Source organism: Phalacrocorax carbo, chromosome 20, assembly GCF_963921805.1.
Source record: "Phalacrocorax carbo chromosome 20, bPhaCar2.1, whole genome shotgun sequence".
Classification (NCBI taxonomy): Eukaryota; Metazoa; Chordata; class Aves; order Suliformes; family Phalacrocoracidae; genus Phalacrocorax; species Phalacrocorax carbo.
Genome location: NC_087532.1, coordinates 2873659 through 2900970, shown reverse-complemented (window position 1 = coordinate 2900970; position 27312 = coordinate 2873659). Strand labels below are relative to the sequence as shown.

At 44.1% G+C, this 27312-nt stretch overlaps 1 protein-coding gene across 5 annotated transcripts in view; it reads left to right on the top strand.

Annotated features, from left to right (window-relative positions):
* The window catches only part of MIB2 (MIB E3 ubiquitin protein ligase 2), a 52051-nt gene extending 24801 nt beyond the window's left edge, over positions 1-27250 (top strand). For 4 of the 5 annotated variants that reach the window (XM_064470449.1, XM_064470450.1, XM_064470453.1 and 1 more), the window contains 16 exons: positions 2479-2585; positions 6256-6450; positions 7736-7878; positions 9850-9957; positions 11180-11284; positions 12027-12189; positions 13172-13305; positions 15283-15431; positions 16089-16245; positions 16910-17064; positions 17681-17807; positions 19171-19401; positions 21164-21342; positions 23166-23350; positions 24134-24199; positions 26026-27250. In XM_064470449.1, coding sequence (XP_064326519.1) covers positions 2479-2585; positions 6256-6450; positions 7736-7878; positions 9850-9957; positions 11180-11284; positions 12027-12189; positions 13172-13305; positions 15283-15431; positions 16089-16245; positions 16910-17064; positions 17681-17807; positions 19171-19401; positions 21164-21342; positions 23166-23350; positions 24134-24199; positions 26026-26267 — 2446 coding nt within the window. In that variant the 3' untranslated portion in view covers positions 26268-27250. The remainder of the gene's footprint in view (positions 1-2478; positions 2586-6255; positions 6451-7735; positions 7879-9849; positions 9958-11179; positions 11285-12026; positions 12190-13171; positions 13306-15282; positions 15432-16088; positions 16246-16909; positions 17065-17680; positions 17808-19170; positions 19402-21163; positions 21343-23165; positions 23351-24133; positions 24200-26025) is intronic. The other variant, XM_064470454.1, reaches the window with a different exon arrangement.
* Positions 27251-27312: the final 62 nt, after the last annotated feature.

Genomic DNA, 27312 nt, shown 5'->3' with positions numbered 1-27312 from the left:
CCTCCAGCTTTTAAGTGGAATGGGAGATGGAGTTTCTTACACTTCTTTCTTCTTTAAGGAAGCTCAGCTTTCTGACCTGGTCAGCTTCGTTTTCCTGGTCTGTAGCTACAAATTTCACTGAAAGTGACACGTTAATGTGAGAGCTGTTGAGATGGGAAATGACTGCTGTTGTATGGTTATACAAAAAGGGAAATGATGCTAGAAACATGATGAATGGTGGTTATTTTGCTGTTTAAACATCTTGTTTAAGCTTAGCTTGGTGCTTTATTTTACTGTCACTGAGAATCTTTGCATTGAAACTGCTCCCCTGTGAGGGTAGGGTTTGGAGGAGAGAAATATATTTTTTTATCACTTTGTCTCAGGGCTTGACTAAGACATCTTTGATAAATTATTGGAAAAGCATTCAACAAAACAGTGAAAATAGCATGTTGTAGCTAAGCTGTTTCAGATATGGTACACAAATCCATGCTGGTTTTTGAAGCCAGTCTATAGTCCTTGACACAGTGCAATAAAATGAATGCTGATCAGTGTTTCTTTTTAGCTGAGCTTTTTCCTAGCCCTCTTTCACTATCTTCTCTTTCATAACAACTGCCAGCCTTGATGGTGTTTAAAACAGACAATGTCAACCATTCAAAAAAAGGTCTCCGTCTTCCTGTTGAGCTACAATCTGGATAACGAACATTTAATGATTAAAATGAGGGAGAGATTATTTACACATGTTCTTATAAACACATTAGGTTTTAAAGCACAGGTGGGAGATCAGTTAACAAGTTAAGAAAGGTAAAAGACTTAGGCTTTTGATGGATAAGTAAACAGTAAGTTCAAGCATAAGCTTTTTATCCTTCGGAGTCTCCACCTTCGCTCTCTAGGTATTAGATGGAAAATAAATACAGCATTCTGAGGTCAGCCCTAGCCTTGGTAGCTTCCCCTCCCCTTCCCCTGTGGAACAGCTGCTGAACTTGGTTTAGCTCTGTCTGGTCTGGGAGTTACCACGAGCCTGTCAGGAGGAGGCACGCAATTACGGCTATGGATTGTGGCACCTTTGCAGTCATGTAGAAAGGTGGATTGTACCCTGGGTGAGCAACACAGACAGGTCCACAAGGACTTTGGTGGCTTGGGATCTTTTGAGAAAGCTTCCTCTAGGGAACAGAAACTAGGAACAGCACACCCAAAACCAGCAGAGAAGCTGCTGTAACATTATGGGAATTGGAAGCTGCTTTAACAGGACATCAGACCCCCTCTTTACTATCACGTAGGTATTGTTTTTTAATTTTTTTTCTTAAGATAGATTAGTTTGTATGCCTGTGATGTGGATTGCAGGGCAGATAGAAAGGTCTGTGTTATCCTGGAAACAGTCTAGCCACAACACCGCAGGTCTAATCTGCTCTTGCTTTTCAGCAAGTGAACTAGGCTGCACAGTCTGCAGCTCAGGTTATGAAATGTGCTGAACTCCTTATGACTTTGAGCTAGGAGGCTGCCTGAGCCATAAATGCTTTCGTGCAGCGTACACCCTAGTAATGTCCATATGCATTGCCTTAAACTTAACGATGGGATACAAGGGCAGCTGAAAGTGAGCTTTACTCTCCCTCTGAAGTGATGTCAGACTTTCTGGAGAAGTTACTGACTTTCTCCTTACCTCTCCCTTTTTCCCCACTCTCTCAGGCTCTGTTTTAAAGATATGTTTTAATTCTGTGAGACTTATAGTAATGGACTTGGGTGTTCGCCTTTGGGAAGTGTGTGGATTACAAGTGGCACAGCTGGCAATGAAAACTAACGTGCCCTCCTGCTATGATGTTTAGGATTGCTTGATATTTGTAGCAGGGCTCCCTCTGCTCTGTGTAGGCAACGGGCTGAAGTTGCTAAATCCAGATTTTGAAGGCTCTGTTTCCAGATGTTGTACCTTATGCTGTAGAATGCTGGTAAATAGTTATCTATGTTCAAATTCCTGAGTCAGCAAGTTACCATTCTGGTGACTAACAACATGAGAGAGACCCCACCAAAGTCCTGCTGCCTGTGTGTAGATATGTGTTTGTCTCCACAGACTGTCACTGAAGTGTGCCTTTTCCTCAAGCACACATAGCAGCCTCTGTTCCCAGATATCTGCATCCCACAGCTGAGAGAAACACAGAACTTTCTTAAAGCTCAACATAGATGTCACAATTTTTTATAATGTTTGAAGACAAACCTGGGTCTTCTTTAGGCCAGTGTATTATTCACTAGTTGTGTTTCTGTTCATCAGTGAACAGTGCCTAAGTATTCTCCCCAGGAAGGAGACTAGCTTTTAGGATCAAAGACCCTCATCAGCTCTTTTATTGTTTTCTCTTACTTCTTACATGCTCTTCAGAACTTAAGCCATGTTCTTCTGTATGTAAATGTGATACGCTTGGTCCTCATATGACAGACTTTGGTTGGAACAGAGCTTTATAAAGTGGGAATAGTAACAATAAATCAATTTTTTTTCTCTTATTGTTTTTCCAGAGTCCTCGTGAGTCCTCGGCAGAATTTGACTCGCATCACATTAAAAGGGACTTTCCAGGGGGCTAAAGTAGTCCGTGGCCCTGACTGGGAGTGGGGTAACCAGGACGGTAAGCTTCTTTTGGGGTGTCTTGTAAAACACCATTCAATTTCTATTTCTTCTTTTTTTTTTTTCTTTTTGCCAAATTGCTAGTTGAAAATGCACGTGCTGAGCAGTAGCTTCTAGAGGAACTGTTCAGATGATGCAGGTCGCTCTTCTTTAGAGTATTAAATATTTGTTTCCTTGTGTTTGTTATTGAGACACTTGTAAGAACAGTGAAAAGGAAGGATCTATAACGGAGTGTTTCACATGGAGCATTAATGAAGAACTGTTTGCTGTGGTTGCTGGAGAATGGTTTCCGCTTTCTGTGTGAATTGTAACTTCAGGCTGAAAATGCAGAGGGACAAAAAATGCCTTTTCTAGAGTTGCCCTTGGGGTATAATGACTGTGTCTAATTCACTGATGCCAATTTCTTGTGTAGTGCTACAGGGTTGAGGAAACTTTACTGTCTGTTTCTATTCCAGAGCTTTATAGACACTGTAATGTTTACAGCTTCTTTTTGCCCTTAATTAATAAGTTGTAAGACCAAAGGTTTCCAGTGTTGACTCCACCATTTGTTGCAGCTCTGGGTTCAGTGGAGGACACGGCTACTTGCAAGGTCTGAGAGCAAAAGAAGCTTATGCTCGGTACAGCTTATCCACCCTTTTGAGATCAGGTCAACATTTACATGTCTGAGACTTGTGTTGCTTGCAATGGTTGTGACCTGAAAGCAGTTATATGTGCAAGATAAGTGAGAAGAAACATAAAGCCAGCCACTCAGCTGGTCTCTAATGAGTACCGCCTTGTCTTTGGTGGAGCTGCCCCCCATTGACAGTTCGGAAGAGCAAAAGGCTAACATATCACATCTATTTCCATTTAAGGAGGTAACATATAAGTAGTGGTAATAAATAACCTTGCAAACTCTGTAATAGGGTCCTGGTAAGTTTATCTATTGAGCATGTAGTCTTTGTAGAATCCCAGACTGGTGGGGGCTGGAAGGGCCCTCTGGAGCTCACCCCGTCCCACCCCTGCTGGAGCAGGCACCCCCAGAGCAGGGGCACAGGGCCGCGTCCAGGCGGGGGGTGAATGTCTCCAGGGAAGGGACCCCACAGCCTCTCTGGGCAGCCTGTGCCCCTGCTCTGGCACCCGCACAGGGAGGGGGTTTGTCCTCATGTTCAGGTGGAGCTTCCCGTGTTCCAGCTTGTGCCCGTGGCCCCTTGGCCTGTCACTGGGCACCACTGAGAAGAGCCCAGTCCCATCCTCCTGACACCCGCCCTTTCAATATTTATAAGCATTTATAAGATCCCCCCTCAGTCTTCTCTTCTCCAGGCTGAACAAACCCAGGTCTCTCAGCCTTTCCTCATAAAAGTGCTCCAGACCCCTGATATTTTCGTAGCTCTCCGGTAGACTCGCTCCAGTAGTTCCCTGTCCTTCTTGAACTGGGGAGCCCAGAACTGGACACAGCACTCCAGGTGTGGCCTCACTAGGGTGGAATAGAGCGTGTGTCTGGTGAGGGCAATAGCAGCTAGTTGAGAAATCTGATCGAAAGGTCTTGCTTTGATTTCCCTGTGACTTTTTAGTACTCCTGCTGCCTGAGCCCTTTGCAGAAATTAGCATTGACTGCAAAATTTGCCAGCTGACCAAAGTTTTTTCTCTGCTGTGGTCAGGGAGGGCCCTGGCAGTTTTTCAGTCACTTCAACCTTTTAATTGAATATGTATTTTTCCTTACAACCGTTTCTCAGGGTCCAAGCACCATGGCAGTGGAAGCTAGTGCCCTCCTCAGAGAAAAACATCAGAACAGGGTGATGATGGGGAGGTTACTTTTTGTTGTTCGATCTGAATCCCTGCTGCAACAGACAAAAGTTAAGTTCTGTTGTCACTGGTTTCTGTCAGCACTAATTCGAGGCTGGGGATATCTACCAGGTTTCTTAAGGACTGAAAGAACAGGGAGAGGACAGTAATCTGCTACAACATGTCCGTGTTTATAACGTCGTCAAAGGAGAGCAGTGTTGCTGCAAGATCACTGTTTTCCCATACTTGAACATTGGTACCATGCAGAGGCTCTCCTTTCCCATGGTCGGTAATTGCTTGTTGGATGTAACCTCCTTTTCTAAGAGCTCTCATCCTGAATAATTTTGAACGGGACAGTTGTTTATGGTTATATGCAGAAAAGAAGGTGAAAATTAATGTTAGCTGCCGTATTGCTAGGATCTGGGTTCTAACCTGGAAGGCTTTTTTAGGCATAGTTATGCAGGTTACATCACAGAAACACTTTTAGTAATTTAAATTGTATTTTCATGGATAATATTCATGTGGGTGGATGTCTGGAGTGCTGATCTGGTAACTGGCTGAAGTGTGAGTTGTGTACAGAACTGGGATCCACCTGCCGTTTCTAGGGAGAGATTTTAAAGGCAAACAGGATTTTAAAAATATTTTTCTTCCAGTAAAAATCAAGAGATATTGGGACTTTCTAATTCTCAAACCATCCCTCTAAAGGTGTGTTCTTGTTATTGATAGAACTGACAATAAAGCCCACTGGCTTGTCTGTATTATGCTTTTTAGATAGATACGCAGTCAGATGAGGAAGTTAACTCCTTTAAGCTGTTAAATTCCAAGACTCTGCAGGCAGTTAGAAGCTTCCTGTCCACCGGTGAGACAGGCAGACGTTGCTGTCCCTGTTTGGGAAAGCACTAGACCAGTGGTGGGACTTGCGGAGGGTCACACAGTGACTTGGCAGCAGAGCGAGGTAACGAATCTGCAAAATCTGACTGCCTGTCACTGGGTTCAGTGTTGATGGACTGTTGTCTCTTGGATGAGAGTATGTCCCACGTGCCCAGCCAGATTTACCTTCTCACAAATATATCCTCCTGTTCTGGAGTGTTTCAGTAGTACTTCTCCTTGCTTGGGCGGATGAAGAGAAGTACCAGAACAAACTTTACTTGATGTTCTTCCACCTGGCTGGTGCTGGGGAGAGATTAAATGTCCTGGGTGGATTTTACAGTGCTGCTGTGTTTCTATCTTGCCACAGTGTGGTGCCATGAGACTGCATTGCCTAGCTAGGCGGTGTTTCTGTACACCAGGAGGAATGGCTGCTTCTACACAGAATTCAGCTTTTCTGTATTTGTATTCCAAAGTAAACGGCTGGCTGGCTTTCAGTGAGTTTAACGTAGAGATTCTCTCCTAAATGGTCAAACGGAGTTGTCTCATGGTTTAATTTCCCTGATTAAAAAGGTGATTGAGATCTCTTGTGCCTTCTGGGGATCAAGGTGAATCACGCTGTGAGGAAGTTGTATGAGCAACCGAATAATTTTTTTGTGTGTGAGTTCCTTCTTCTATGTATATGAATAACACTTGACTGGAGGGCACTCCTTCAGGCAGCAGTATGCTGTCAGTGAAGCAGACCTGTGTGCTTCTGTTCAACATATAAAGCTGGCCTTTGATAGGGCCCCACAGAAATCCTTCCTGGTGGCAACCTCTCTGTCAGAATTTCATCTGCCCCAGCTATTGACTTTTGGCTCTGTGCTTACTCCTCTGTGGTGAACAGTTGGAAAACAGGCAGGTTTTTCCTTGTTTTTTCCTTAGTTAAGGTAAAAATATTATTAAATCATATCTCAGTAAACATCCCAGTGTCAGGTGAGTTTCTCTCTATTGGTCTCAGTGAAAATGCAAGCTGGACACTTTTTTCCCCTCTTTTCCATCAGGTGGTGAAGGTAAAACTGGACGTGTGGTCGATATTCGTGGCTGGGATGTAGAGACAGGACGCAGCGTGGCCAGCGTCACGTGGTCTGATGGGACTACAAACGTCTACAGAGTTGGACACAAGGGAAAAGTGGACCTGAAATGTACAGTGGAGGCATCTGGTGGCTTTTACTACAAAGAGCATCTCCCAAAATTAGGTGCGTAGAGACAAGTCTTCTGTTGAGAAATTCTAATTCATGCTGCCATTTCCTGACACTAAACCCATTTTGCTTGGAAGACAGCAGGTGTAAAGTTCCCACATAATACTTAGCATTTTAAAGTGGTCTGTATGTGAACATATTGCTTTATTTCAGAGTGGCTAGTTCGGCCTTTCAGTGGTAAGACTGTAAGACCATCAGATGCCCACTGCTGTATCCCAGGGAGGGATCTTCTGCCAAGGCAACTTCTTACTGCTGCCAATGCATGAAATTCCCTTGGGAGTGCCTGCATCTGTCAGCAGAGTTTTCAACCCACTGTCAGTTTTGTTAATCCAAAGTTTTTCATTCTTCAGGCAAGTGGTGGTCCAACTGGTGTTCACTGTGCTTTTAGAAAGCAAATATTATTGTACTGCTGGACCAAAAAGTGTGTTGAAGGGGAATGTAACAAAAGGGAGATTTCTGAGAATGGAGCTGCCAAATACTTGCCCAGCAGGGGGATTACAAAAAGTCATGGAAAAAGGTGATGTCTATATAGGCAACTTGCTGCAGTCCACCTTTCCTCTTAACTCTGTTGAAACCAAGGAAACTACTTGTAGTTTTGGACTTGCAACATTTTTTACGAAGGCGTAATTTAGTTGGGTTTTTTTTTTAAATGAGGTTCAGGGGCCATCTTTTGCTCCCCTGAAGGAAAACAGAGAGGTCTGTTCCTGAGTTTGCAGCAGCAGAATCAGGTCTTTCTCATTCTTTTCTCTCTTTGAGCAGCTTGGCAAGAACATGAGGGAAGGGAAGGGTTGGATGGAGAGCTTATTTCCAGGGGTACGGCCTCTTGCTATACAGGAAGACTAGGAGGGTAAAGCACTCCAGAAAGCAAGCTATGTGGCTGCCTGTGGAGGAGAACTTATTTTAAGTACTGTGTGGGTGTGTCTGCAGAACAACAGTTGTGGGTGACTGAATTGCTAAGAACAGCTAATGATGTCTGACATGACATGAGGGGCATCATCCAAAGGCATTCCCCTCTCTCGTAAGGGACAAAATAGTGTCTTGTTAGAACTACTACACGTTTAACCCATATCAATATCCAGTTAGAGCTAAATCCTCTTGATCTCTCTTCATAGTGCTGCCCCATAGAGTGTGTAAGCCATACTCCACAGTAGAAAAAGGGTTTTGCACCGTTCTGCCCCAATTAAGCCTATGTTAATTTGCAACCCTTGTTACAAAGCCAAATGAGATGCAAAGCATATTATTGCATCCTGCATGTATGTGGGTGGTGTCATTCTTCTCTTAGGAAAACCAGCTGAATTGCAGAGGAAAGAAAGCACGGACAGGCATCCGTTCCAGCATGGGGACAAAGTGAAATGCCTGCTGGACATTGACATCTTGCGGGAGATGCAGGAGGGCCATGGTGGCTGGAATCCTAAAATGGCTGAGGTATGCTTCTGCTTGCTCCTATTCTCTCGGTAATACATCAGTCACTATCTCAGGCTATATAAGTAGGCACTGGCTAGGAAGTTACCAGAACATCTTTGTGTAATGTGTTATTTTCTATATTTATATTGTGTTGACTGAATCATAAATACAAAATCTTTAGTGATAGGACACTGGAGTAATTTATTTTTAGGCTCAGATAAATCTGTGTTGTATGAGAATTTCCTTGTGGAGCCCTGCATAATTTCTAAGAGTCTACAAGGGGTCAAAAGAGTTGCTCAAAAGTCTTGGAAGCCAGTGCAAAAAACTGATGGCTGGTTTGTTTGTTTTTAAACGAGCCATGGATCTTTTCCTTGGAGTTCTGGATCCATTCCCTGTTTGGCTTCTTTTGTACAGTGCATTACTGCTAACAAAAGTTATGTGTTTTGTCAAGAGTGGGCTCTATCCCTGGCCAGGGCTAAAATATCTCAGCCCATATGATGTTCTTGGAGCTTAGCCTGTTGTCTTGTCTTTAGTTTGAAGCGCTATCAGTCTGTTGTCACCTGTTGTCTGAAAAAAGCTCAGATAGTAGAGGAAGTAAAGATAGAAACAGCACCTATTACTGAAGTATAGCATCTCAGGGGGCCACATGGAAGTGAGTCTCAAGGGCATTGTGAACATTCAGTATGGGCTTACATTCAGACGAAATGCTAACAGCTAAATGAATAAATTTGCCATTTAAATTAAAAGGTTTGTTTCTCCTTAAGTCAACTTTCTTGGCTTTTAGTAGTCTACAGCTATTGCCCCAAATAGATTAAATGACCTTCACATGTTGAAGAAGGCAGTACTGCTGTTGTGCAGTAGATTTACTGCAAGACAAAATCACAACTGATACTCACCATTACAGTAATAAGATCTGTCTCTGAGCCTGTGTTAGTAACTTGTATAGAAGTGGCTTTTTGGAGAGTGAGGGAAGTGTACAGCCACAAGCAACCCGAATGCCTGCTACACTTGAGTCAGTAAACTGAATAACCTGCAGGTCTGATTCTGAGACAGCTCTCTGAAGCATTGGTACAGGAAGCAGTGCTATAAAGTTATAAAGATGGGTTATATGTGTATCCTAGCCCGACCTGCCCTGTAGGCGAGCGGTCTTTTTGAAATCACACTTCAAAATGTTAAGGCAAAGTATGCCGTTGCAGTTTCAGTGTGGAAATCTATTAACTGAGCATCAGTCTCTTTTTTTTTTTTTTTTTTTTTTTAGCCTGGCAGGCAGAGACTTACCATCTTCTGGCATGAATTTTAAGAAGGCTGTCAGTCGAGCCATGAATTTTTTATTCCCGCTAAGGCCTTCATCCCCAAAGCTATAGTTTTTGAATGTTGCTGTGTAGCTAACATAGTCTGCTAGGTTGTTAAACCTCTGCACTTCTGAATTCCTGTTGTTGGCGAATGCAGGTATAGAGAGGGATATTAAACAGAGAAACGGTAACTTCCTGTCTTCCTGGAAATCGGTACTTTTTGTCTCCTTCAAAACTACCAGCTGCTCAGGACCTGCCAGAATCAGCAGATATAGGATACTGCACTACACAGCTATGTTTTGTGTAGTCCCCTCTACCGTGCCCCCTTTTTTTTTTCTTCCTCTCAGAGCATGCCTTGCTGGTATTATACTGCAAAATACCATAATCTCTGCCCACCTTTGTCATTTGGGAAGATGAGGACAATTTGTGCTGCATTTTCAAGGGTTTTTGCACTATTCCTATCACCCTCCTCCCCCAATATGCTGCTACTTTAGAGGAGCTTCCTAAGCAGTCTTCCCCTCCTTTTGCAAAAAACCAGACTGCAACTCATTTACAGCAGGTTTGGGAGCACTGTTAGTCTGTGAGTTGGAAATGGTGGGTAATTTAGCCATCTATGCCTTGGATGCCTGCTTTCCCCACTATTAAGCAATGTGATTTATTTAGGGGGTTTCCCCTACTTTTTTTTTCCCCCTATCAAAAGTTCATTGGCCAGACAGGGACTGTGCACAGAATCACGGACAGAGGGGACGTGAGGGTCCAGTTCAACAGTGAAACCCGCTGGACTTTCCATCCTGGAGCTCTGACTAAGGTAGGTGCTGATAGGTGAGCTGGGCCAGAACTAGAAATGCTGCAGGGAATAGCTGTCAATTTAGCCTGCTGTGCTAGGACACAACGTGCCTCAAGCAAGTGCCAAAGAAATACACCGCTATTCTAAAAGCAGTAGTTCTAGGCAGGGATTCCTGCAAGCCATCAGAGCCAAGACAGATGGTTGCAGGCAGTGGGAGTTGGGCTACTAGGCTGTCCAGTTTTATGAACCTTTGCATTTCAAATGTTGTAAGTTTGTAAGGTAAATGCCATTTCTTATTTTCAGCTTCTTTGATAAGAGTGGTAACAGTAGCTCATCCTTCTGCAGCTACCTTTCATCTGTGATGAACCTTCTTCTACATCATTTCCATTTGATTTTGCTTTCTTCCTTGTTCTTGTGTCTTCATGTTATTCTCCTTTTGGATCTTTCTTTCTCTCGCTTCTCTCTGATTCTTCTGGATCACCTGAGCCTTTAATCCAGCTCTTCTAATTTTGTGCCTGCATTTCTAAAGCTCATAGCTCTGGCCTTCCCCAGTGCTTTGAGGACTTGAAATGTGGATGATTAGAAACAGGGCTAATAGGTATGGAAGGAGCTGCTGGAAGACTACAGAATTCTGAAAGACCTGAACAAGGTCATGGTGCAAAAAACTCCCAATACAAATGGAAAAATGCAGTGTCAGACTGTTTTGCGCAGAATTAGTCTGCTTTGAAAAGTGTGTTTTGACAGTGCTGCCTTCTTAGCTCAGTGAGCAGAGGGAGCATCTGGCAAATTACCAGTACAGATAAACTCTGGTTTCCCTTTTCTGTTTTAAATAATAAACAGATTTAACATCCTTATTAAAGGGAATTAAAATCTCCAGTGCTAAGTCAGGTATAGTAAGGAGATGGACCAAGGGAAGTTCCATGTGTACTTTATACTGCTACAAATTATAAATGGTTTAAAGAAGAAAAATGTTCTGTCCCAAATTATTTCCCTTCTTAAATGTGCACTTGGCTTAACACGGAAATACCCCATAGTCCAAGGGCTGTTCATCCTGCAGTGGAGCGATTACAGATTTCTTGGGAGTCATACTTATGTTTTGTAATACCTTGGTTTTTGAGTCAATGGGCTTCTTGTATGTGGTGGGGTTTTCTGAGGGCGGGGGTGGGACGGAGGGGCTGATCGCTATTTTTTTTTTTTTCCTGGCTTCGTCCCCCAAAAGCTTATGACTTTCTTTTTCTTGTAGCTCAACACCTTTTGGGTTGGTGATGTTGTCCGGGTGATAGATGATATGGAAACAGTGAAGCGATTCCAACCTGGTCATGGGGAGTGGACAGATGAAATGGCACCTGTGAGTGCGCGCCAGTTCCAGGACAGTCCAGTAACTTCCTGAGTTTTCCCAAGCAATTAGTAATAGTGACTGGGCTTGCATTGCCCTCCAGTATTCCTGCTGGTCAGTGAGTGCACAGACCTTTCTGGGACTGCCGAGGCCTTGCAAAATAAATGTTGCCTAGTCCTATTGGCTATTGGTAATACAATCCTATTGCAGCACCCAAAGCAAAATGGGTAGATGGGGAATCTGACAAAGGGTTTGGCTACCAGTCAGTTAGATAAGAGGTTTCACTAACCAAAGTAAACAAGTCCTCTTATGCCCTCTCTAAATCTCTGGAATGAGGCAGGAAAGCATCCAAGTGGAAAAATGATCTGATCAGACCAGTATGGCTAAAAAGCAGAGTACAGGTGTCCTCCAGGAGCAATTAAATGCACAGAGGAAACCTTTCCTAGTCCTGGTTTTATCAGTTCTCTCAGGGTTCTTCAGACCATGTTTTGTTGTTTCACCACCTTCCTCTCCAGACATTTGTAATGTGTCTGGGAAACCCTTCTTATGTAAAACCAGTAATAGAGGAACTGCTGATAACCCTCTGGTGTCCTTGAAGTGGGAGCTGTCTGCGAGTGTGTTACTGTTCAGTGCTTCTTTTCACACAGCAGGAGTGCCACCTGCGAAACCACTCTTAGAAGCATTGCATTGGCTCTGAGATGCACAGCATACTGCATCTTACCTCTTAAAAATCATTTCTCTCTTTCCATTGCAGACCCTAGGGCACATCGGCAAAGTGATCAAAGTCTATGGGGATGGAGATTTGCGAGTGTCGGTTGGAGGGCAGTCCTGGACGTTTAACCCGGCTTGCCTGACAGCCTATCAGAGAGACGAGGAAGCAAACCTCATGACAACGGAGAATGCAAAGGAATCAAAAAGTGAGATAGTGAGAACAGAGATGTCTGGACTGTCAGGGATTGTGAAATGGTTGCTCTGCTGTAACAACAGCAACACTCTGGACAGTGTTAGACTCCAGCTGCCTGTTCTTCCCCAGACAGAGCTCCAGAACGAAGCTGTGCCTTACTGGGGAAGCGAAGCTGGCCTTAACAGGAAAATATGAAATTTAGGACTCAGGAATGCTAACTGTAGCACTACCCTAGTTCAGTATTTGCTTCCGCCTTGATCTGTCTCAACTTTGTGTTCCGTCCTGCTGCATTTCCTGTAAGAGGGTACTAATTCTTGGATGCTTGTAAAATATTCCCGGGTCCTTGTGGGGAAGTATTGTCAAGTCAACAGTTATTTTGCCCAGTCCACCCTGAAACTGAATTTGGGATCACGTGATGTGTGGAGCGGATTTTGTCTGTTTTGTACTTCTGCTCATTACATTTTTTGCAGCCTCACCATACTTACTTCCTTTAGATGTCAGGATCATGTGGGAGAGAGGACAGACCTGCCAGTTTTTTTGTTTTGCTGTGTAGATGGGTCTCAAACTGTTCAAGTTAGACCTCAAGGGGAACTTGCATGCGAGCCCAAGTTTTTTAACTTTGTCTGGAGAACTGTAACGCCTCTGTCCTCTCAGGCTCTCAAAAGTCTGTAATTAGAGGCCCCATCTGGAAGGACCTGTATGTATTTCTTCCCTACAACATCCTTTCCAAAACCATGCGTTCCTCTTCAGATTATTTGCCTTTTAGTAGTGATTTTTGGTGTTGATCTTCTGTAGCGTGGTCTTGTGTCTTTTGTGTTCTCAAAACATCAGACTTGTAAAGCAAAAGTTCTGTGTAAGCCACAAATTTGTAAAGCTCTTTGCATGAGCTAAGTATTAGAGGTACAGCAGGCCCGTACTGTGGTAATACAGCTGTACACCTGTATTCACGTGGTCTTTGGCCCTCTTAACCTGTGGCCGTTTCTCGTTCCTACCAGGTACTTTGATTACTGTATTGGAGAAACTGCTGTCCCAGAAGACAGAGTCAGAGCATGCAGGCTGCCTGGTCATTTGTGCAGCACTCAACAATGCAGCTAAAGTTCGGGAGCTCCTTCAGAAGTACCCAGACAAGGCAAGTTTTGAAGACATCCTGAATGGTTACTTTTTGTTGCTCTTCTTTAAAATACTGTCTTAAAATCTTGTAGTCAAGTGGGGAAAAGGATGGGAGAAAAATAATAAATTTTTCAGACCTAGTATTAGCTCCTAATAACTGGAAAATTGTTTTGCTGCGATGTAGGATTAAATTTGTATGTCAAATGTATATGTTTTGTGGCTCCAGTTTGTGGCATTAAATCTGAACTAGAGTTTTAAGTCCTTACAGCATGTTTCCAAAGCTGACTTTTCCCAGATTTCCTGTACGGACGCTGCACCTGTAGAAGTAGGGGGAGAGGTATTTATCTATACAAAAACAGTAACAAGATGTCCGAGTGTCTAGCCTCTCTTTGAAAAGAGTCATGAGTTCTGTCTGGCTGAATGTGTCTGGCCTTAGATGACCTTGCAAAATGGTGTTGTTGGACTCAGGAAAGAGAAAAGGTGCCCAGATCCTGATGCTGTGCATGTCTGTGCAATGTCTTATCTCATGTCTGACTGTAGCAGGGAACTGGGCTTGACCTGTTGCTGAACAATTCATGTGCTTGCAGAGTGCCAAGCTGTTAGGATTACATCTACTCAAATCATTGATCTTTCAAGCTGCCTGTTTGAAGTCTCAGGCTGCTTCAGTGAGAGGTACAGGGTTTATAAACAGGTTAAAAAAAGAGAATGAGAGAACAAAGTATTTCAGCAGTGTCCTTGGAAACAACTGGTAACAAAATGTAAGTTTTGTTGAGGCTGTGTCTGCGTGGCTGGCAGGAGCAGCTGGATACGTGAACCAGAAAAACTAGGATCAATTGTGAAGAAACCCCTGTGAAGCTGGCTTAGTGGTTAGTTGTCTGGTATTTATTGTAGTTCTTTATTTACAAAGTTAATGGGGCCTCAGGAGACAGGAGGAATAGACACATACCTGCAACTGTCGACTTTATCCCAGCTAAGAAAGTGCCAAGAGTCAGGAATCCATTATGTTATTAGTTATTTTAATTAGATTTCTATTTCTATTCTACATTCTATTTCTATTGTAATACTTATATTAATAAATCAGCTATTTCTGTTAGAGTGTTATATACAGCAAGAGGAGACTGGATTCGAGGCTCACTTAGTAGTGCAAGATAGAAATGCTTGCCAAGGCCTTTCCTGCTTATCAGCATTGTCTGTCTTGTGTAAATGGAGGAATAACACAGTGCCTCTAAATGCCTCCTTTCCTAAATGACTCACCCATCATTTTGAGTGAATCAAGAGAAGTTTTGCCTGTCCTGCTCTCCTGCTGCATAGAACCAAGTGCAGGGAAAAAACCCTTTGTGCTCCTTGCCAGTCTGCTGAGGTTTTGCTAGCTCCTTCATCCCTTCTCCTTAGCCTCCCACTCATCTCAGTGGTTTCTTTTCCTTTGTGGTTTTTTTTTTTTCTTCCTTGCCTTTCATATGGCCTCTCTTTGTTCTTCTGTCCCTTTAATTCTCAAAAAATCTCACTGTAGCACTTCAACACTGTGATACACCCTCCAGCCACTGTGCCCAGTGAAGTACCTGGAGTAACTTAGAACAACAGGGACTTGGCACCTTCAAAGCCGCGTGCAAAGCTAATTTGATCTCATCACACATTTTCCTGTTGGGAAAGAGTTGTTGGCAGAGATGGCCAGAAGTATTCTGGTATTCTGCTTGCAGGCATAGAGGGATTTGGCATCAGAGCCGCAATTAGAGCCCTGGCTTCCAGCTTTGTTCACTCGCTTCTCCTTTCTTCTCTAAATGTGCTGTCCCCTTCCCCTTTAGATATATTCTGGGACAAGGTCAGCCTTCTAGTTGATGTGGAGCCAATGGGGCACAGATTCTGATTAGCATTTCTGAGCCTGCAACTGTTCTACAGCTAGTGACTTCCATCCTGCTCTAGAACAGAGCTAAGGCCTGAACACAAGGCAAGGTCTTTCCTAATCAAGCTGTTTGCTGTGTCTCTGCCCTTCCTGCAGGTCGACACAAAGAACCAGGGCAGAACTGCCCTGCAGATTGCCTCTTATCAGGGGCATCTGGATGTTGTGAAGATTTTGCTGCAGGCACATGCCAGTGTCAACCTAAGGGATGAAGAGGGGGATACAGCACTGCACTACGCAGCCTTTGGGTAGGATATCTTTCTTCTTGCTCTCCCTGATACAAGACCGAAAGGGCTGCAGAAGGACATTTCTGGATATAATTGGTCAGGCTGTGTGAAGGGTGTGTGGCTGATGGAGGTTTTTCTCTGATTTTACCTTATGTTAGAAATCGGCCCTTGAGCTTCAGGGCCACAGGTGCATTTCATAGTGCACTAATTTGACCTCCACAGCTAGGTCAACTTCCATGCTAGGAATTTTTGGGGGAAATCAGAACAAGTTTTGGTGATTAGAATTTTTTTTTTTCAGGGTGATGGGGGAGTGGTTTGGTTGGTTGGTTTCTGTAAGTGCGTATGTTTTCCAGAGCAAGATGAAAGGTTGAACTGTGTTGTCAGTTACCAGGGAAGGCTTCATGATTAAGAGTGGGAGGTTCCTGTTGATTTAAAGCAAAGAGGGAGCACGTTCTAGAGTACAAAAACTTTGTTGTGGGTTTTTGGTTTAGTTTGGGTTTGTGTTTTTTTTTTGTTGTGGGTTTTTTGTTTCTTTTTGGTTTTCTTTAATACTAAGAAGAAGTGGGATGAGATCGAGAGGGTTCAAAACATGAGAAGTTCTGTTGCCTTGCAAGGGGAAGAATTTACTGTTTGCACAGGATTGAATCTAATCTGTTCTACTCCTTGCTTTTAAATCAGAAACCAAGCTGAAGTAGCCCGTGTGCTTATTGGTAAAGGAGCCAGTGCAGACCTGTTAAACAATGCAAAGTGCACAGCGTTGTATGTTGCTGTCAGTCAAGGATACACAGAGGTGGTGCGGACCCTCTGTGAGCTCAACTGTGATGTCAACCTTCCTGTAAGTTTTTGGGGTTTGTGGGATTGGGGGGTGGGGTGTGTTGGGGGGGGGTGGGGCTGGTTTTTTGTTTCTGGGTTGGTTGTTTTTGGTGTTTGGGTTTTTTTGTTGTTGAGGTGGGAAAAGGTGCTTCTTTATGTCTCTCACCATTTGTTGCTTCGTAGAATCTGAAGTAATTATCTTAAAATGCACTACTGTGTGCATTGCACAGAAGTATTGCTGTAACTTCAGTAGTCTGAAATTCCAGGTTTGGGTCTGCCCCTTCATTGTCATGAGCCTGCTCAGCTCAGTCTGGTAGTTCTCTCTCTGCTGTGCTCAACTTGGGCCTCTAGTGAGAGCTGACCTGCTGCTAATGTGTTGTTGAAACACTCCTGTTCCCAGCAGTAAGGAGCGGTGAGATTTTTAAGGCTGACATTTAGGAACTTGAAGGGCACTGATGGTGAATTGGACACAGCCCGTTTTCAGGGTGTGCTTATATGATGGTGGGATGGGCTGTGCTGGGTCGGTTTCTTGAAGCTCGTCAGGAGTGTTAGCACCTGTCTGCTCAGCAGCTGCTTTCAAGTCCTGGAGAAATGATTTCACAAAGGCTATGAAACTGCTCTGGATGCCTGTGATGTTTGGCCTGGAGTAGATGTGACCTATATTCTGCTTTGGTATCCTTGTACAGGATTCCCAGAGAGACACCCCGCTGCATTATGCTATCACTGCAGATTACAAGGTCATTATTGAGATTCTCACTGAAGTACCGAACATAGACTTCACTGCCCAGAATTCTCAAGGCTTCAACCTGCTCCACTATTCTGCTCTAAAAGGCAACAAGCTGTAAGTGACATTTTTCATTTTTACTGCTTTTACAGATGTTAACTTGTGTTTGCTGTCTTAACAGTAAGAAGGTAGCAGATGTAATTCTAGAAAGCTAGGAAGAAAATGGTTGGTTATACATTTCTTGGGTTTAGATATGGCTAGGTATAGCTGTTGCCCTCCTGCATGAAGCATTCACGTGAAACTGCTGCCTGCTTTCCCCATCCCATCTTTTACCTCCCTAGCTTGGCTAGGAGATCTGTCTGCTTCTGGATAGTCTCCTTAGGTGTTAGGGTTCACACATGGAAGGACAGGAGGAGGTCTGTAGTAAACAGTACTTGAAAAGACTGTGTCTAACTGAGAACCTCTGGAATTCTTCCAAGGATAAATCTGCTCATTATTTTCATAGCAGTGTGACTTTACCCTGTTTATGAACTGAGGGCTTTTGTCTTATTCTTGTAATTCAGTCTGTGTGACAGAGGGAGTGCTCTGCATCACAGGTGCCAGCTCATGGTGCTGTCTATTAAAACATGAACATTTGTAACTACTGAGCAGAAAAGACAGGCCTGCCTCTTCTGCATTGTTTTCCTTCCTGATAAAGTAACTCTGCCATCTCTGTTAACCTCCAACACTCCAGAGCCATAAAGAAGATTCTAGCAAGAGCTCGGCAGTTGGTTGACTCCAAAAAGGAAGATGGCTTCACTGCCCTGCACCTTGCTGCTCTCAATAATCACAAAGAAGTGGCAGAAATTCTCATCAAAGAGGTAAGAAACAAAACCAAGCCACCACCAACAACGACTTCCATCTGTCCCACCCCGAAACCCCCATGTTTCCAAAGCACTCTTGAGTTAATGCTGGGACTCACAAGAATGTCTGTGTCTCTCTGAAGAGTTGTCATTCCTGGGGGCGTTTTCCTTTGGCAGTAGGGGAGAAGGGTATCTTTTAGGCTTGAACAAAGTGGGTTGGAACTTGCTGGGAAATGTTCAGTGAAGTGGTGGGTATGAAGGGAAGAACTTGAGAATAGCTGGTAACCTGCTCATTGAGGAGTGCATAGGTCCATATTTAGAACCTTCCCTACCTCATAGGTACAGGTCAGAGCTCAGTTTCCCTCACTCCAGGTGTACGCTGAAGCTTCCCAGCTACTGGTTGTTCTGTGGTGGGTTTCTCACTTTACATTTTAATGAAAGAATGTCTGAAAACATCTCTTTCATTTGAATGCAGAACAAAATATTTTGACATGTTTATTCCAGGTTATTTATCTTTTGTCAGTCTTAAGTGCTAGACCTGCCCCTGGTGAGCAGCGTTCTTCAGCAATGAAAATGGCCAACTGAAGGATGGCGATCTAACTGGCGTTTTGCTGTTGGTTTTTGTGGAGTCAAAGGTAGCCTCTGTCAGTGCTTTCGGGTTATAGCGGCAATGAAGGTGACAACTACATGTCAGCACTCCTGGGTTTTGTTTCTTCTTCTCAGTGGTTTGTTGTATGAGTACCTTCATCTTTACAAGTGGATGCAAACCACTACAACAAGGCTTTAATGGATTTACAAATGAGTGCTTTTAGAGGAGCGATGTCTGTGAGCACTAACTACTTAGTACTATGATTGCTTTATTTCTGGCATAACACTGCATTAGCATAGCCATATCTTTAAAGGCTGGCTGTCTCTAACCCTTGCTGCTGCTTTTCCCTGCAGGTTTGGCAGAATGATTCAGGTTTGAACAGGTTTTTCTCCTCTTTGCTTTGAAGAGGGGAACTCAAAGCACAACAGGCAGGAAGGAATTAATATTGCTTTAGAGGAGCTAGTCCATGACGGTTTGCTTAGAGTAGTTCCAGGGTTTGTTTGTGTCAGGGAAGTGATGAGTTGTCATATCCAAGTCATCACCAGGAAAATGTTGTCTGTGTGTCAGTTGGACACTTGGGTTCTGATCCTCCCTTTCTTGATATGAGGTGTGTGGGCCATATAGCTAAAATACAGAGGGCTGGATCACAAAGCTCTCTTAGAGATCCCTATACTGCTGTCGTGACAAGGGTGGACTTGAGACTTGGAGCCTCAACAAGCACCACAGCTGCTGCACTCTTCTTCAGCCGCACTCTGCAGCAACAACTCACTCTGATCAATTCTTCTCTTCAAGGGTCGCTGTGATGTCAACCTCAAGAACAACCGTAACCAGACACCGCTGCACCTGGCTGTCATCCAGGGACACGTAGGGATGGTGCAGCTGCTGGTTAGCGAAGGCAGCGATGTCAATGCTGAAGATGAGGACGGGGACACAGCCATGCACATTGCCTTGGAACGGCAGCAGCTAATGTCCGTCATGGTGGAGAAGGGTGAAGGGGAGATGGGGTTGTCCCTCTTTTCCAAGGTGAGCTGGGAGTAGGAGAAATTCCAGCATCAAGGGCAGGGAAATGCTTGGTGTTAGAATGACAGCAGATAGTGGGATCTAAGGGGGCAAAAGAAGGCAGGCAAATTTTGTAAAGCCAGTTCAGATGGAAAGCGTGGCAACAAACCTTCTTGCTTGTGGGAAAGCAAGAATAGATCCTCTGAGGCCGCTGAGGGTACGCTTGAATTTATAGCATGAAACTGCACATAGTCAGACAACAATTCATACTGTCTCCCCTGATATTTTTATTAGCATTGTGCGCTTCTTTCTTGACATGGGAAAGGTCATGAATCCAGTTGCAGAGCCAAGAGTCCTGGGTTTAATTCGTGGCCCAGAACCACAGCAATTCATTTCTGTCTGATGGCATGGAAAATATGAGGATAGCTAACCACAGACACCCCAGTTATCTGCAGATGTAGAGCAGAACATGAGAGGTGAGATGTATCAGGCTGAAGCGTGAAGGCTACGTTGTTACAAAGCCTGAACTGGATTTCACTATGTTGCTCTGTATTCATGGATGTATAAGGCCTTTCAGGAATGGCCTTTGATCTAGAAATCAGTGCGTGATATGCCAAGGACTAGAAGCGCAGTCTGACTTTTTGGCAAAGGTATTAAATTAGCCCTTCAATGTGTTCTGCCATCCATGTAAATGTCAACATATGCACACACCAGATTTGCAGTGCGAACCAAGAGTGCAAACATTGGTTATGCTTTCTGGATGGAGTGAGAATGTTTCCATTGTGGGGATAATTGAGTACATTGGAAAATCTGGCATAGATTTTTTTTAAATCATAATTTGAAACGATCAGAGTAAATTAAACCGACATTCTGAAGGGCTGCATGCTGTGTGCCAAACCACCCATTCCTCCTTTCTACCTGTTGGTGCTTGGAAAAGCCAACTGCATTGCTCTTCTTTCATCCTGCTCGTTACCACGCTACCTGTGTTGATAGTGTGAGTTGATGGCTCAAGTGCATGGCCGAAGATGCTCTGGCCTTAGGTCCTCAGGCTTGCTGAGCCACTGACATTCTGCAGAGACACCCCACACCAGCTCAGCGATCACTTCTTCTGAATTTCTCTGCCTGCAAATTGAAGCAGAGGGGTCAGTGGCAAGGTTGGGTTTTATCATCTCATGGCAAACAGCTTTGCTAGCTGCTTGTGCTCAAAGGGACAGTCAGTAGCTGGTCCTGGATGCAGAAGGTCTCAAAGCAAGATGAGGGATCTGTGCATGTCATTCCCAATACTGTTTACAGTAGCATCGTATCTAGATGCTGTAGACTACTTCACGTCTAATTTCAGTTGCCCTGATCTACATGCCCTGCTCTTCTAAGTCAGTGGAAAATGTTTGTTGACTTCAAATTATTTTGGATAACGTACACAAAACCTTGGCTTTTTAAATAGCTGTCAGTTAGGGCTCCATAGACCAGCTGCTCATCAGTTGGTACGTACTGTGGGGTCTCCAGTGTACTTTCCTTTTCACTACCTGAAGAAGCAAATGCCTATTATTATGATTAGTAATGGTTAGCACCAGTTAGGACCAGTCTTATCCACTCTTGTTGCTGGAATGCAAGATTTGAATCTGCTATTTACATGCTGAGGGATCTTTTTGTGTTTAAAAAAAAAATGCTAAATTGCACTTGCAAATTTTAAGTATAAGGATTAAGACTTTGTTTAGAACTTGATACAGATCAAAGCCACATGACAGAAATTTTTTCTATTAACAGAGTGTTTCTCAACATCTCTTAGCTGCAGGCTTCTGGCTTTCTTGGAAATGTAGAGATGAATGTTGGAACTGCAATTGCATGTTACTTAGCACAAGAAGGAGCAGATATTAATTATGCAAACCATCGGGGAAAATCTCCTTTAGACCTCATTACAGATGGAAGGGTTGTCCAGATCGTCAAAGACTTCTCACAGAAATTCAGGTAAACCATGTCCTCTGGAAATTAGCTACAGTACACTTCCTTGCAAAATGCAGAGTGCTCCCACAGCGCTGTGGTGTCACCGCATGCAGCAGTTCTGGGGGGATGAAGCATCTTTGAAACACTTTGATGTCAGTCTGAGCACCTCCTGTTTCATCTGGAGCTGGCTGCTGACCCTGTGTTTCTGGAGGGGTTATTTAAGGATGCATACTGCCATTTGAAGGAGTTGGGAAGAGCAGATTAATACTGCTTGGTGCAAACTCACCCTCTTGACTTACAGAGAGCCCTGAGGCAATCTGAAAAGACTGGCCACTGAAGCCAAGAGCAACTTCTGTCTTGTAGAGTAATTCTGGGTTCTGTTTTTCTTTTAATTAGATTCTGCAGTTACAGATATTTAAAGTCTAAACAGAGGGGAAGTGCAACAAAAAAGCAGGCACCAAAATCTGCAGAATTTATTCCAGAGCTAGATAAATGCTTGTTTTTCAACTGATAAGAGAAATAGCTGAGAAAATGCCAAAGGGAGAGTAGCAAGTAAAAGACGGCTTTATCTCAGGTTCTAAGAAACGTTTGTTTGCATTTTGACTTCGCAAACATGAAGGCAGAGTTCTGTTTGATCTGAGGGCACAGACCCGCAGTCATGTTACTGCTGGAGGAGGAACCATGTGGCAGCCACTGTAATTGGCCACGCTTCTGGTCCACTGTAAATAACAGGTGAAATGTGTCCCTTTAAACATCTTCCATAGGAATTTTGTCAGTGGAGTATATGTTGGATTAAGGATTTTTTGCTTAAAGAATGCCAGTTCTTTCAGACTGACATTTCTCATAACAGTGTACTGGTTTCAGCTTCTGTGTTGAGGTTCGCCTGGAGGATTTGGGTGTGTGTCTGCAGAGTTAAGGCAGCCACTGCAGACAGGGTGCTGTGTGCTAGATCACAGGCCTAAGTACACCGTGGCATGTCCCAGCGTTGCACACAGGAGCCATCAGGACAGGATAGTTTAGCTATACCTTGTTTGTCTGACTGCAGTTAATAAGTCAGAGGAGAGGAATAGTAGATAAAATAGATGATAGAAGAGGAAGAGTATCTGGGGTTTATATGTGTTTATAATGAAGCTGCTGCCACTTTGGTAGGAAGCTAGATAGCAGTTTCCTTCCAGAAACTTCCTGTCTATCAAGAGACCAAAAAGCACCCCTTCGCAACGCTTGTAGTGGGCCAGGGATTTCTTGGCAGTACTGACAAGGATGGTCATTTACTAGCAAATGTTTTCCCTTCTGTTCAATCATGAATCATTCTCCCAGTTTAGGTAGTAGGTCTAGCTAGCAGATGACCAGCTGGCAGGAAAAGTAGTGGATGGATTGGGTGCTGAGGGCTTCGGATTTGGGGCTCGTAATGCCAGGACGGACATCTGAATCTGAACCTGTGTTATGAGAGAGGCAAACTCACCGACAACCACCCCAGGCACGTTTCAGGAACATGCAAATGTGGAGGATCCCTAGGGCTGCACTTTTTAAATAGCTCCTAAAAGCTGACTCCTCCTAGCAGATGAGTGTACTGTCAATATCTTACTGTTGCCCTCCAAAAGAGCAGTTTCAACTTGTGTAAACATTAGTCATCCCTACTCTTTGGATGGATCCAGTCGGAGTGCTGGCCACTAGAGGCTGAGTTGGTTCCACTAGGGCAATGAAGGTTCACGGGTTTGTGCTACCTGAGCATCTGCTGCTCTGTCTCCATGTGGAGTGTTTGCTAGGGATCAATACAACGTTAACTGGTTGCTGAAGGAGGACCTGGAGTATGTGGCTCAAATTTTATTGCATGTTCATGGTTGCAGGGATCAGCAGGTTTCTTCAGATAGCTCAGCCATCACCTGCGGCCTTCGCCGTGTGCACACCACCCCCAACACAATGACCAACCTTAGTGTCTCGAGCATGGCAGTCCCCACAGAGTGCCTGGTCTGCTCAGAGCTGGCCTTGCTCATCCACTTCTTCCCATGCCAGCACAGTATTGTGTGTGAAGGTAAGTCCATTCTGGTTTTGTTTCCTTTTTTAAATTTTTATTTCCTGTTCCACCATGTAGCTTCCCTAGCTGGACTCTCATAAATCAAGCTCTATTTAGACACAGAACTATTGAGCTGTTTGTGTTCTGAAACAATCCCAGCATGATTTCAGCACCATCATCTTAAATAAGATGCCCAAAGCTATCTATGAAAAGCACAGAGTGTTCTGACCACCTGTGGATTTGGACCCCAGGCAGCTTTGCTTGTGCTTATAGATGCCCTGGATAATTCAGAAGGAAAGCCAGATGTTTCAGTTCTAGCTGGCAGTGCTTTATCTGTCAAAAACCTCCTGAGAAGGATTTCCCTCTTCTCTGGCTTTTGTTACTGGTTTGCATTTCAGTTGTTTTAATGGAGCCTGCTCAACCATGTCAGCAAGTTAGTTATCTCGGAAGGCACTCACAGTCTGACCACAGGGAATTTGGTAAGGACTGTGTGCCAAAGCTGCATCCTTTTCCCTCAGAGCAAAGGGCTGTTTTGATCCACAGTGCAGCAGTTCCAGTAGCACAGAGCACTGAGGACTTAAAGGTGTTGTATTTGCTACTGCCGTAGGAAAGACAAAACCAAGAGACTAGGATGTGGCTCAAAAAGAAGGTAGTGTCCTCATTTCCATGCAGAAACAATCTCTTAATCGTCCAGGGAGGTCTCAGGTTGTTCAAAGCTGATGTTCTTGAGTCTGTCATCTTCCTCTTGATTCTGGCATCAGTGGGTGTAATTGTAATCTCTTCTTGTGTCATTCGTGGTAGAATGCTCCAGGAGAATGAAGAAGTGCATCAAATGTCAAGTGACAATAACAAAAAAACTGAAACAAGGTATGTTCACTGTTCCTACTGTTAAGTGCTGTGGGAAGGGTCCTGCACAGTGTTAGTTTAAGCAGCATCAGTGATTTTTAGTGAAATAAGCATAAGAAAAGGAGTTGATGTTTGTTGTTGGTTTTTGGGTGGTTGGTTTGTCGGGGTGGGGTTGGGTGCCTGTTGCATTGACCACCTTTAGAGAGGAAAAGGTAGAGTCTCAGGTGTCATGGGCCAAGCTCAAGCTGCATAGACAGGACAGGACATTTGAGGAAGCTTGTCCTGTGCCTGGCTTATTTTGTGTATTGAAAGCAAATATCAGATTCTCCATGTGTCTGTTCACAGGCAGTGATTTAACAGTGAAATTTTGTGAGAAAGGAGAAATTAAGTCTTGTGACAGCCTTGCTTCTCTCTCAGCTGAAATTATGGTGCCTGTGCAGGGCTGGCATTAGTCAGCTACCCAGGAATCATTGAGCTGGAGTGTTTTGATAAAGCTCTTTAGCCCAGTTTTAAACAGACTGTCTTCTGTCCACATTACTCAGCACCCAGAATGGGCAATGTTGTGCATATCGGCAAGCTAGCAGCCGGTTTGCGCTTGCCTTGGAGTCAATGCGGGTTGCCCACTGAAGCTTTTTCTCTAGTAGTTGTGAGACTTGATGTCCTTCTAGCTGAGATCGCTCTTCGGGCAAGTGCACATGACAATGAACTCCGTTCATTCATTCCTGCTGCTCGTGACTTAGCATTGTGGACTCCTTTGTTGGAGTCAGGCTATAGTCTTGTGACTTGATGCCTGGACAAAAGCACAGGGGAGCCAAGACTCTGTCCCATGGCATTGGACATACACAGCTGGCAGAGACAGAAATCCTCTTTGGAACTCCATAATGCAAAAAAGAGCAAGCTTACCTGACAGTAGGCAGGAGCATTTGTCTTTGCTGCAGACTGGCAACAAAATAGTGATGAGAATTCCACATGAGGCATTTGCATGCAGATTTCTGCTGGAGGAGGAACATCACGGTCTCTTGAGAATGTCAGCAGGGCTTCCCTACCAGTGATGTCTTCACTGTTTGCCTTTAGCAAGCTCCCTGTCCCCAAACTTGCTTCACTTTTATGGATTTGAAATCACTTCTTGCACCACTGAAGTGAAACTAATGCCAGAATGTTGGGGAAAGGGATGTCTATACTGAAGCGTAAAGCTACGTAAGCAAAGATTGAGGAGCAGAAGATGAACAGTGGCTGTACAAGCTGAAACCAGGAAGAGTCTATTTACCCAAGCTGGACGTTGTCCAGGGTTTGGGGTTCTTTCATTTCATAGAGTTGACCAAAATGGCACTACTTGTGTAGCTTCCTGTATGCAAAAGTAAGTGACGTCAAATGGCTTCTTGTTTTACCATGTGTGTCCTGAAAGACTTAACCAGAAATTTGAATCCCAGATGTGAACAGGAGGTTGAGAGAACATAGCACTGATAGCGCTGTAAGGATTCCTGGACTAGTCTGGCAGAACATCACATGTTTTTACTTGAAGGTAGCAGCAGCAGCATATTTCAGAAAACCAAGGCAGGACATCTTAGACGACAATTTGTTTCCTTTAAAAAAAAAACAACCAACCAAACTCAAAAACACATGCATACACAAACCAGCTGAGCAACTGAATGGAGGAAAGCAACACTGGCCAGTCTGTAAAAAGCATCATCTCAGGCTTTTTATTTGAGGAATCCCTGGATAAGGGTCAGTGAAGAGAGTGCAGTCTGAACTAATTGCTACTCTTGAGGGGCAAAATCTAATTAAAGAGGCACTGCATGAGGCAGGGCACACGAGTGACTAACTCTTCCTGCTCTCCACCCCTGCAGACAGCACCGAGGTGGAGTGCAGCCCAAGCTCTGAATCCACAGACCCGAGGAAGCTCATGGAGGACCTGCAGAACCGCTACCGGCAGATGGAAGAGCGCATCACCTGCCCTATTTGCATCGATGACCAAATCAAACTGGTCTTCCAGTGTGGACATGGCTCTTGCCCAAACTGCAGCACAGCCCTTACTGTCTGCCCCATCTGCCGGCAGGCTATCCGGGAGAGGATTCAGATCTTTGTCTAAGGACGTGCTTGCTTCCCTTCCCGTTTCCACCTCCCTCCTTTACTTCTTTTTTGTTTGCATTTTAGACAAAAAGCGCTAGGCAGGCTGGTGTGTTTGGCTACCTGCAAAGCCACCCTGAAAGAGAGGGAAGCAAATGAGTGCTGTGACTTGGGTGGAGGAGGAGGGGAGTCCCCGCTACTTACGGTGTCATAAGGCCAAGGACTGGTGCTGGAGGGCAGGCAGCCCCCTCACCCTGTGCTGCTGATCCATCAGAAGGACGTGAAGTGAAGAACACTGACGTGTCTACTGAAGGCAGAAGAGACTTTCCGATCAGAGGCGAATAGGCTTCCGTATGCACATGTCTTCAACGGCATCCAACTCCAGTGACTGCATCATGTTTAGTGTCCTGCAGGGTCAGATTTGCAGCCTTGCACTGCTCTGAAAGGAGGTGCTGTAGGAGGATATACCTTGTACCTTGGCAGGCAATGGCAAAGCATATGCTTGCACTTCACCTGAGGAGGCAACGGAGGAGATCAGTCATAACATCAGTTCTCCCAGGCGCCTGTCAGGGGTAGGGAGGTCATGTCCTTAGACAGCACGCTCTGAACTAGTACTTACGGGTTCAGCAAGAACTTGGACTGGCAGGGGCAAATCTGGATGTAGTGAGGTCCGAAAGACAGAGTGTGTGCCTTAGAGATAAAGTATTGAACACTGATTGGAGAAAATATGTTGTTACAACAAATATTTCTAACCTCTAAGTGACACTCTTCTTCCTTCTATTTTTTTTTTTCCACAACCGTGTGTTCAGAGACTTCTGAGCTTTCTATCCATAATGCCAAAGGCAGGTGTTAAATACTCCAATCAAAGTGTAAAGAAAATAAATAGTAATAATTAAGATATGAGACAAAGGGATTTCATTTTTGTTTTTGTTTTGCAGAAAAACTTAATAAAATAAAATCTATATTTTCCTGATCATTAAAATGAATGTACAAACAGTAGCTGAACTATGGATCCAGCTGTATTGTGTTTCCCAACTGTCTGACTGAAGAAATATTATCCACTGAGT